This window comes from Alnus glutinosa, chromosome 7 (genome assembly GCF_958979055.1).
Source record: "Alnus glutinosa chromosome 7, dhAlnGlut1.1, whole genome shotgun sequence".
Taxonomy (NCBI): domain Eukaryota; kingdom Viridiplantae; phylum Streptophyta; class Magnoliopsida; order Fagales; family Betulaceae; genus Alnus; species Alnus glutinosa.
Window position 1 is genome coordinate 18,302,744 of NC_084892.1, and position 11,814 is coordinate 18,314,557.

General features: G+C 38.3%; 1 protein-coding gene across 5 annotated transcripts; it reads right to left on the bottom strand.

Annotated features, from left to right (window-relative positions):
* Window positions 1-1,950: 1,950 nt before the first annotated feature.
* On the bottom strand, window positions 1,951-11,517 carry LOC133873499 (uncharacterized). 5 transcript variants are annotated; one of them, XM_062311204.1, is made up of 10 exons: window positions 11,357-11,517; window positions 5,401-5,494; window positions 5,221-5,286; window positions 5,036-5,141; window positions 4,772-4,814; window positions 4,369-4,441; window positions 3,854-3,941; window positions 2,595-2,651; window positions 2,436-2,514; window positions 1,951-2,233 (listed from the first exon to the last, which is right to left on the bottom strand). In XM_062311204.1, exons 2-10 carry the CDS (start codon window positions 5,469-5,471, stop codon window positions 2,220-2,222), a joined length of 597 nt encoding a protein of 198 aa, XP_062167188.1. In that variant the 5' UTR covers window positions 5,472-5,494; window positions 11,357-11,517; the 3' UTR covers window positions 1,951-2,219. The 5 variants fall into 5 exon arrangements, with proteins under 5 accessions (XP_062167188.1, XP_062167187.1, XP_062167186.1 ...); XM_062311203.1 differs by having other exon boundaries at window positions 11,353-11,517; XM_062311202.1 differs by having other exon boundaries at window positions 5,401-5,516; window positions 11,353-11,517.
* Window positions 11,518-11,814: the final 297 nt, after the last annotated feature.

The window sequence follows — 11,814 nt, forward strand, 5'->3', positions numbered from 1 at the left end:
ACATCTCCTACACCATCGCAGCCCATTGTATTTCTATAACAGAGCTGTTTGGCGAGGGATTTGCAGGTGATTTTTGCAAATTATGGTGGTCTTGTATAAAACCTTTCATCCTAGATGACATCTTGGACTGAATACAAACTCATGCTGTTATGCCTTATAAAATAGAAGCCTGCCACGACTTCTTTGTGTTTCTTTTGCTATTTTATGTAATCATTGGGTCTCTTTTTGTATGGGATTTATGAGTTACCTCTATTTTTTATTTTTATTTTTATCTTTCTAATTGAATAAGGGAAAGGGTTACAAGGAAGGATCCGACCCACTTCTGATCCGAATGGAAGAGAAAGTGGGCAATCCTATTATGAAAAAGGGGTGAGCTTCCCAATATTATACCCAAACTAAACAGAAACAGCGAAGTAATATAAACAAAAAGTAGGAAATTGGACAAATAAATGGCTCGGTCCTTTCAAAGGGCCACACAAGGCGGTTTCAAAAGTGAAAGGAAAATAGATCAGAACAAGTCCAATTGCATCCCCACTTGAGGCTTGCAATAGCCACCAAAAGATAGCAGGAACAGTAAGAACGCTGTTAAAGTCTAGAAAAGGGACTGCAGACAAGAGAAAACCTTACACAATACCAAATAAAGAAGTTTTCCATAAAGAAAAACAAATTCCCAAGTAACATAAAAAAACAACAAATAAAACAACAGTAAACCGGCGGAGAGATGAGGAGTGGGAGCCACGTGCAATGGTGCGTGAGAGCCACGTGCCATCGCAGGATGACCCTCGACAGCAGGGAAAGCCGAATCTGCCGTGAACCACCGAAAGCCGCTGCAAGGGAAAGCGGGAGGGGAAAACGTGGCTGACACGCACTGAAAGGAAACATACTCCCGGGCGCGTGCAGGCCACGCTCCGATGAGGAGGCGGTGGTTGAAGACCTGGCGGCCATCGGTGGATTCAGAGGACGCCGACGAACCCATTGGTGAGGCGCGTGTTGTGCAATAATAGATAGAAAAGCATAGATCTAAATTCAAAAAATTTGACCCTACAATATATCTAAAAATCACATAAAACACTGATGGAGGAGATGATGAAAACTGATGATCTCTGTGTTGGAGAATATTGAAAGCATAAAAAACATAAGATACGCCGAAAAAACCAGCAAGATAGACACCTCGTAAGAGGTGGAAGGTTCAGCAAAGGATGGAAAAGGGAGTTTGATGCTTCCCTTCTATGGCCTTTGATGCAAAGGTCGAGAGAAAACTCTGGAAGGATTAGCATAATAATGTTTCTTTCAGAATTTGAGTAAGCAATGGAAGATGTTATGTATGTCCATGTGTGCTTAGGTTTGTGAATCAAAGATGGGAGGAGGTAGAAACACTGGATTCTATCACTAAAAAAAAAAAAAAGCATTTTGCTACTTGCAGGTCGCCACGTATACGGAGCCCATACACGTGGCAAACAGGTTGCCACGTGTAAATGGCCATGTGTGCGAGGCGTGGTAGATCCAGTTGGTGCTTATTTTGTAGTGTGCGCTCCTGAATATGCAGTCTTGACTTTGAAAATATTCTCTTGTTAGAATGGCTATTTTTAATTTTAAGTTGAAATTTCAAAATGTGATGCTCATAATTGCGACAACTTATTCCAGTTTTCCTTAAAGTGGCTTATCAGTGGAAAACTTGTAGTTTTAGATTAGGTTTTGATCTACAGGATTTCTGGCAGGTTAATATTTGCATAAAAATGGAGCATCGGCAGATTCGGCACAGTGCATGTGAGGCGTGATATTTGTACCCTACTTCCTGATATGTTAAGAAAAATGATTTTCCTAGTATTTCAAGTAGGGATTTAACATACTGCATGTTGATTCTGAAAGGAAGATTTTTTTTTTTTGAAAGTAATCAGACAGCTTTTTGAAGGTAAGGCTTAGGGTCTAACTATGAAATTATTACCAAAAGAAACAAAAGAAAGTTGAATCTTAGAATTATGGATATCTTTTTCTTTCTTAAGCATTTACATGAATCCCGTTGCAGACGAAGACTGCATAAAAGTATATATGGAACAAATTCCCAGAGGACAGCAAAAAGTGGCATCTGAATGTTCCAAATCTCGGAGAAGATGGTCTCCTCTTTGAAACAACCACCACCACAACCTACAAACCCCAATATGAGAGGAGAGGATCACCCCCAAAACTGTCCTATTGTTGAATGATCATACCCTCCATCATCAGTATCTCGGAGCTGCACCAGACACACCACACAACTGTTTCAGAAAATTTTCAACAGGAAAAAAGGGGAGAAAAATAACACCAAGAATTATTTACAAATTGCAAAATCCACACCTCAAACCCAGCAAAAAAAAATGAATATGTGAGTCAAAATATCAAAACTGCAATCTCCAACTCATAAAGCAATTTACAACAGTAGGTTAATGGAAGCCTACCTCCGCCAATTGTTGCTTCAGGCAACCGCTCAATTGAGTACTTGTGCTTGGTAATGTACATGATTGGTACACCAGGGATCTGTAAGTGAACAAGCAACCCTATAAATCAAAATCCAATTCCATGTAATAAAGTGCAAAGCCATTATTAATTGATCATACCTTCCGGATCCTACGCTTCAAATCTCGATCACAAGTAGCAACAATGTAGCATTTATGCTGTTTCCAAAAAAAAAAATAGGTTGTCTATGTTACAAGAAAGAAATAGTACTAAATGCAACAAGCGTACTGGTAATTTACAATTACATTCACCTTGAAAGAGCAGAACAACTTGGTTCATACTTTAACATAATTTACAAAAATAACTAATGATACCAGCAACAACACTGATGTGCACATTCATATCGTGAAATAGATAAACTTTGAGATGCCAGTTGATGTTTTGTGCACCAGATCTACGTCCATACTTGATAAAAGCCCCTTCGTCTTGGGGTTCGGAATCACTTGTTCAGTGTACATTTAAGTAAGAACATTGGGGACTGACCTTTTATTACATTTATTCAACATCTTTACTGTAATTTTCTTTGGATGTACCGTGCTTCGAAAAATAGTGGAGCAACTTGTGTTTCAAATTACAATGCATGCATGAGGTACATTATTAGTATTCTGGGAATTGGCAACATTGACAAAAAGAGGAAGAAAGGGCGGTAGGAATAAACTTTTTTAGGTGCAGCTATACTAAAGTAAGGAGTCGGCCTTCGGTTCCCATAACCAAGTTTTTCTTTCTCACTACTTTGTACTTCTTACTTAATCCATACTTCTTTTACTTTTTCTGAAGTTTGGAGCAAAGCAACGGGCACCCTCTAATTCTATTTATAACTAAAGGCGAACAGCCGGCATTGCAAGCAAATAGAGAGCCCCACTCATTTGAGTCGTTGCAAGCCAGAAAGCGTACCAGCAGTTTGAGTCGCGAAAGTCCCTAATGTCTAATAAACCCTTCCAAGAAGCAGTTAATGATAGTTAAAATACAATGTTCTGTTCACACTATTGCCATCAGTAAAGGCTTTGATAATTCACTCTTCTTTTTTTGTTATTTCTTTTGGATAGACATTACAAACATTCACAGTGAAGGTTCTTTAGTTTACAAGAAAATTATCGTTCAAGAAGTTTTGATCTTGTATGCTACTTCTGAATCGTATACAACCCAATAGAAAGACAAATAAATACATCAAGTTTCACTATTAAAGATAATGGATAACATTATCATGCATTTTATCATATGGGTAACATATATTTGGAGAATTCAAAAAATTCCAAGGAAATGATTAAGTTTTTGGGAAAAATGGGAAAATTTGAACTAATACTACTAAATATGGGTAACACACACAAGAACCTTCGCATCAAATTAATCCAGGACATACCTCAGTAACTCTATCAACAATACAGTCATCAGCATAGGTCCCTTTATGAGTACAAATTAGTCTTTCAAAACGAGGATCCTTAGCAATCCTGTCAGAGAGGGGAGGGGGTAATATTCATTAGCTGAAACATCATTGATCATGAGCATGTACAAGGATATCCTAAATGCTAATAGAACAGTATTGAACTAGTAGGCCCATATGATGCATGACAATGGCAGCAGAAAAAGGCAATGTTGAAAAATTTGATTGCAAAAACAATAGGATTGAAAACTAAGTTAATTTGCACTCTTTCCTTTTGATTGAATAAATTTCATTGTCCAAACAAAAGAAAAAAAATCATTACTATAATGACAATAAGATAAGATCACAATTGATCTGATTCCTACAAACCACACTAACACATGCATCCAACAATCTCAAACCTTTCAAACTAATATAGAAGAGAGAGGAGTGTGAGCAACAATCACAAAACTTCTTGGGAAATTTGGCAGAGTAAGTACAACACGGGAGGATACCTCAAAGCAACTCGATATTTCTGACCTAGCTTCTCAAGCTCCGCCATCACACAATCAGTGATGCAAGGAGTACCTTCAATCCAAAAGGTAAATGGAATCAGTAAAAACAGATTAAATAAAGAATGTTTCTCATATCATTACCTAAGAATTCATATAGACATCCAAACGATCATGAGTAATATTTTGAGAGATTATTCGAAGAAACTAACAGAGCACCAACTGTTTGCCAATAAGACATGGGACTTGACGCCTGTTACAAATCCGCATTCACAACTGTGTTGAACTTAGGATAATAAACAACACACAAACATTCTTAAATCAATGGCCAGAACCAAGGGAATGACAAACAAGCAGCAGTGCATGATTCATGCAAATTCGAATAAACCAGTAATTCCAAACTCACATTTTGCGTATAAGCAGTCCATCATTCCCTTCTCCAGGTCCAACTACATAACGACGGACGAAATTCCATAAGCTCAGATTAAAACACAAAAATTACTAAGTCTAAGTAGGCAGAGAATGAGCTCTAAAATTGAAAAGTACTTGATATCATTCTAAGAATTTTCTAATCTAACAGTAAGATTTTGTGAAACTTTGCATTTTTCAACCAAACCCATTTATAATCAAATATAACAAAATCAAAACAAGAACACTACAAATCACTCACTTTATTTTGTATAGAGAAATTGATGAAGTTGGTATCTATTAGAACCCGATATGGCGGTCCCAACGAGGTGTTGTAATTGAAGAAAAGCGCCGATGAAACCTTTGGCCTAAATCACACAAAATAAAAAAGGTAATAAAATAATAAATAGGACAAATCACATTCACAAATAATACAATAAGGCTTACACGTTTCTTGGGAGCTTTGTTTCGTTACTGTCTTTCTTCTTTGGGTCCAGAACCTGTTGTTTGTAACTGAATCCAGTACATGAAACAAGAATTTTTTAGAAACTACGGCAAATCATAAACTTCATAAAGAAATAGATGAAGAGTAAATAATTTTTTTTCGTAAAATAAAAAATGACTTACTTTTTAATGGCTTTTTGGGTGACGAGCTTTTTCATGACTGCAAATTTACGACCTTTCTTCGCTTTCCCCATCTTTGACTGAATAGCAAAACAAGCTAAGACAAGGTTATTCCTGCTCTGAGGAAGAGAGACCCAGAACCCGTTCAGTGATTCAGACTGATTGGCGCAATAGAAAGGAATGAAAACCTATTCTCTTGTTAGCAATTCAGCTTAGTTAGTTAGTTAATGTATAAAGCACGTTGGTCAATGTATAAGAGCACGTGTTAAACGCTGGTCAATGTATGTTAGCCTTCTGTTATTTTTCTCCTCTTATATAAAAGCAGAACTCCTACGTAATCACTCATTCATTCAGTTTTCAATATAGAATTTACAGAGAAAGCTTCTCATTCACAAACTCTTGGTCTTCCTGTTTTTTGTTTTTCTTCTCTTCCGCATACACAAATTCTCATTGTGAACATACCTTTAATTCAACAAATATATAATAATAACAACAATAATACCCATTGATAACTGGAAAAAAAAACTCACTAATTTGGGTATTCCAATGTGAGCTAAACCTTCTATTTTTGCTTGGTATTCCAATGTTCATAAAGGCTATAGGTTATTTGATTCACATACACAATCCTACTTCGTCTCCCATGATGTTGTTTCTTATAAGCATATTTTCCCTTTTTCTCATTTACTTGATTCTTTTGTTTACCCTATTTCTAGCAATTCAGATGTTTCTTCTTTTCCTGTTTCTGATGGTCAGTTTGTTTTTCCTTTAGTTTTTCCTGATTCTGCTCCATCTGATGCTATACATACTTCTCCAAATAATTCCTCTTCTTCTGATTCAGTAGACATTAGTTCTTCTACTCTTCCTTCTTCTGTTCCAGCAGACATTACACCTTCTCTTCCTCCTCTTCGAAAATCCACTAGACAGAAATGCATACCTGGTTATTTGCAACAGTATCACTGCCAGCTTGTTAGTCACTTAGTTCAGTCTAATCCCAAGGTTATTTCTGATACACCCTTTCCTTTATCTTCTTCTCCTGAATATGATAAAGTGTCCCCTGCACATAAACTGTTTTGTTTATCTGTATCTACTAATCCTGAACCCCAATTCTTTCACCAAGCTGTTCAACATCAGCATTGGCGTGAGGCAATGAGTACTGAAATCCAGGCTCTTGAAAACAATAACACTTGGGTTCTCATTGATCTTCCTTCTGGCAAGAAAGCTATAGGCTGTAAGTGGGTGTATAAGGTCAAATTCAAGGCTGATGGGACTGTAGAGAGGTATAAGGTCCGGTTGGTTGCAAAGGGCTATACCCAATGTTTTTTTTTTTTTTTTTTTTGATAAGTAAGAGAAAATTCATTGAAACGCAGAAAGCGATCAAGTACACAGGTAGTATACAAGAACGGCCACTAAGCAGAAGAAGAAAACAATACAAGAAAATCATTAAAACTAATCACTAAGGGGGCAAGGAACGCAGCCGTCCAAGAGTACAAAAAATAAAAGAAAAAAGAAATGAGCTCCTCAATGTTTCTTTCTTTGTCCTCGAACTGTCTATCGTTGTGTTCCCTCCACAAGCACCATATAAGGCAACAAGGAACCATCTTCCACAACCGCATTCCGTGTGCGACCACCTATCCACCAGCAAGCGAAAAGATCAACCACTCGACGAGGTATAACCCAAGAAAGACTGAAGTGGCTAAAAATAGCATTCCAAAGAACGCCAACGGCATCACAATGAAGAAGAAGATGATCCACAGACTCCCCATTCTTTTTGCACATACAACATCTATCAATCACAATGATCCGCCTCTTTCTAAGATTGTTTATAGTAAGGATCTTCCCTAACGCTGCCGCCCAAGCGAAAAATGCCACTTTCAAAGGAACCTTGGTACGCCAAATACTTTTCCAGGGGAAATGACTTGTCTCCTTAAAGGCAAGAGCCTTATAGAAAGATCTAACATCAAACTTACCTTTACGGAAAGGAGACCACCAAATCTTATCTTCCCCATCACGATCAAGACTGATGGAATACAATAAGGTAAAGAAAGAAGTCAAGACGTCCACCTCCCAATCGTGTGCCGCTTGAATAAATCTGACATCCCACTGAAAAGATCCGCTCTCCAGAATCAAATGAGCTGCCACAAACGAATTCTTGTCGCAAGCTATGTCATACAAACCTGGGAAAGCTTCTTTGAGGGGCATCTCTCTGCACCACACATCATCCTAGAATTTGATTCTGGATCCATTGCCCAAAAAAAATCTGGTATGGCTACTAAACAAGCTCCACCCCTTCCTAATGTTCTTCCATAATCCCACCTCGTGAGAACCATGGGGGTCTAAGGAACACCAACCAGCCCATGTAGAACCATACTTTGCATCCACAACTGATCTCCACAGAGTCTTTCTCTCATGCGCAAAACGCCACAACCACTTCCCTAACAAAGCCTGATTGAAGATCCTCAAATTCCTGATGCCCAAACCACCTTCTGAAATAGGGGAATAAACTGTGGACCAGCTAACCAGGTGATATTTGCATTCTTCACCTATACCTCCCCTCAAAAAATCTCGATGTAACTTCTCTATGCGAATGGCAACACTGGATGGAATGGGGAACAAAGAAAGAAAGTACATGGGTAGGTTAGATAAAGTACTCTTTATAAGGATAACTCTGCCACCCTTATACAGATACATTCGCTTCCAACTAGCCAGCCATCTTTCAATCTTTCCAACTACATCATCCCAAATGGATTTAGCCTTAAAAGGGGCCCTCAACGGAAGACCGAGATACTTTAAAGGTAGAGAGGAAACACCGCAACCCATGATGCTAGCCAATTCATCCATATTATCCACATCACCCACAGGAACCAGTACAGACTTGGCCAGATTGATCTTTAAACCTGAAACAGCTTCAAAAAGACAAAAATAAAACCCGAAGAAAATGGAGATGATCAGGATTAGCCTCGCAAAAGACTAAAGTATCGTCTGCAAAGAACATTTGGGAAATATTAAACACCCCGTTGCTACTAGAACCCACTGAGAACCCTGATAGAAAGCCCCTGCGAATAGAAAAATCGAACATCTTGCTAAGGGCTTCCATCACAATGACAAATAAGAGAGGCGACAAAGGATCACCCTGTCTAAGTCCGCGCGAACTGATGAAGAAACCCGAAGGGATGCCATTCACCAAAACAGAGAAACGTGCCGAGGAAATGCAATGCGCTATCCACGAGCACCATCTATCTCCAAAACCACATATTTTCATCATATACAATAAGAAGTTCCAGTTAACATGATCATAAGCCTTCTCAATATCCAGCTTGCAAATCAACCCTGGTTCACCTAATTTAATACGACTATCCAAACACTCATTAGCGATAAGAACAGAATCAAGAATTTGTCTACCTTTCACAAAAGCATTTTGAGATTTCAAGATTATCTTTTCCACAACCTTTCTTAGTCTATTAGTAAGAACTTTTGCAATGATCTTGTAAATCCCACTCACAAGACTAATAGGCCGGCTATACCCAATGTTAAGGGCTGGACTATTACAAGACTTTTTCACCTGTTGCTAAGCTCACCATGAGATGTCTCTTGGCTTTGGCTGCATCACAGAATTGGCATCTCCACCAACTTGATGTTAACAATGCATTCATGCATGGTGATCATCATGAAGAGGTGTATATGAGTCTTCCTCTTGGATTTCCTAGTAAGGGGGAACAAAGAGTGTGCAAGCTTGTAAAATCACTATATGGTTTAAAGCAGGCCTCTCATCAATGGTTTGCAAAGTTTTCTACAACCTTGCTGAGTCATGGTTTTGTTCAATCCCGAGCTGATTACTCTTTGTTTACTCGATTACAGAGTTATGTTTTTATTGCTATTTTGGTTTATGTTGATGACATAATAATACCTAACAATGATCCTGTTTCTATTCCTCATTTGACTCAGTTCCTTGATAATCAATTCAAACTCAAGAACCTTGGACCACTTAAGTTCTTTCTTGGTATGGAAATTGCCCATACCTCTAAGGATATTTCTCTTTGTCAAAGGAAGTATGCCTCGGAGATTATTGAAGATGCTGGTTTGCTTGCTGCCAAACCAGTTACATTTCCTATGGAGTCCAATCTTAAGCTTTCCCTTACCAAAGGGGAGTTATTGGCAAATCCTACTTCTTATAGGAGATTAGTGGGTAGATTGTTATATCTAACTATTACACGGCCAAATATCTCATATTCAGTTCAACTTTTAAGCCAGTTCATGGATAGTCCTCGGCAACCTCATTTTGATGCAACAATTCAAGTTTTGAGATACATTAAATCGGCTCCCACTCAAGGTTTGTTCTTCCCTGCTACTTCCACTACTCATCTCAAAGCCTTAATTTTGTGATTCTTATTGGGCTAGTTGCCCGGATACTAGAAGATCAGTCATTGGTTTTTGCATTTTTTTGGTAGACTCATTGATTTCATGGAAATCCAAGAAGCAAACTACCATATCTCTCGGTTTTTAGCAGAAGCTAAGTATCGCTCAATGGCTTCCACTGCTTGTGAAATTGTTTGATTACTTAGTTTGCTTAAGGACCTTCACATTTCTCATACTTTTGCTTTGCTTTTCTGTGATAGCCAAGCTGCTCTTCATATTGCAGCAAATCCAGTGTATCATGAACGTACTAAACACATCGAGGTCGATTGTCATCTTATCTGTGACAAAATTTAGGATGGTATTATCCGGAATATCAACATGAATCAGGCCAGCTAAAGTAGCCAAACCATCTCATGGGCATTTTTTTTTTTTTTTTTTGTCATTTGAGGGCGGACTGGCCGAACCACTCGAAACGACTATGGGCTGGTTTACCCCATAGCTTTTTCTTTCGGTATAGACAAAATTAATTCTTTTTTTTTTCTTTTTTTTTTTTTTCTTTTTATTGTTTATCACAAAAGCTTTTTAAAACTCAGTGAGCAATTTCTCAAAACTCAAAGCGGCCGAAGCTAAAAATGCATTTATCTCTTAATTTATTTATATTTTAGAAGAAGGCAAAATTGTAAATATGCTGTAAATAATCAGGTAAAAGTGTCAATGGCATGATTCCTCCCCTCACCAGCCTCAATAGGGCTTCTTAAGAAAGTTGGGTTGAAATTTCTCAGTCATGTCTGCCGTGGTCGAGCCCGCACAAGCTGTGGTCGAACCAGAAACGTTTGTATGCGTCACTTGTGCAAGTACACGTCCCACGCCGACAACGCGGTACGAGAAAGGTTGGTCTTCGTATGATTTTATTTAGTTCGATGTGTTTTTTGCCCCAATGATTTTAATTTTACTATTGGTAAAAGAAAAAGGACTTGCTTTTAGGACTCCTATGTAAGCTTTGCCTTGGGGCTGCTGTGTATCACTTGTGGCAACAAAGAAATGCTCTGCTTCATGGGAAAACTCTTAGAACTGAGGAACAGATTGTTTCTAGAATTAAATGGAAGTGAAGGCTAGGATTATGGCTAAATTTCCTCCTAAGATGGCTCCACTGTTATAGATTGGGTGCTCCTGAAATGGAGTTTGTCTAGTTCAGTAGTTGAGGTTTTGTGTTTGATCCTTGGTGTTGTGGAGTGCTGTGCTCCCCTTTGGAATATCTGATTGTAATGTGTGGTTTGTGTTGTTGTTGGTTGGTTTGCTCTGTAGTTGAGTTGTGGGTTTTCTTCTGTTGCTTGCTTTGTAGCAGGTTTTACAGTGTGTTGTTTCCTGTTGGAACTCTTGAATCCAGTTTTGACTGGAGTGTTTGGTTTATTAAAAAAAAAATAAAACCCATTTCCCAAATCACATTGTTTCCAAACAATTCGTGGATAAATGAATTTTTTTTATCACATGATAAACAATACTAAACCGAAAAAAAAAAATAAAAAAAAAAATCCAAACAAATAAGCATCGGGTATAAAGAAAGAAAGCGAGAGAAAGAGTGGAGATTCTGGAGAAGCTTACAGACTTGAGACTACAGAGCAGCAGGCTTGCAGAGGCGGAGACGTGCGGCGGCGGAGGAAACGAGACGAGCTGGCGGAGAGGAACAGCGCTAGAGAGGCTAGAGGCAGAGGGGCTAGACCGGCGAGCGGCGGCAAGGTGATCGAGGAAACCCCAAAAATTAAAAGAAACTTATGTTTATAAACAATCCAGATGGCGTCGTTTTGGGCTTCAGCAGCAATGCCCAAAACGACGCCCTCTCCTAGGTTTTTAAGGGTTTTTATTTATTTATTTATTTTTATTTTATATATATATATATATATATAAAAGTGATTAGCGGTTATTAACTGTTTTTCCCAAACCCTATAACCGCTAACAGCATCCCCTAGGCGGTTAGTGGTTATTTATAACCGTTTTTGAAAGCGGTTAGTAGTTATAAGTGATTATAAGCGCTTTGTTTGTACATGCTGGTGAGAGAAGAAATCA

What these genes read in the sequence shown, in the direction of transcription:
- LOC133873499 (XM_062311204.1), bottom strand. Translation starts at nt 5,471, where the DNA reads ATGGGGAAAGCGAAGAAAGGTCGTAAATTTGCAGTCATGAAAAAGCTC. An exon ending in GGACTGCTTATACGCAAAAT is followed by an intron (nt 4,442 to 4,771) that starts GTGAGTTTGGAA and finishes TTTGGATTGAAG; the next exon opens with GTACTCCTTGCATCACTGAT. An exon ending in AAATATCGAGTTGCTTTGAG is followed by an intron (nt 3,942 to 4,368) that starts GTATCCTCCCGT and finishes CCTCTCTGACAG; the next exon opens with GATTGCTAAGGATCCTCGTT.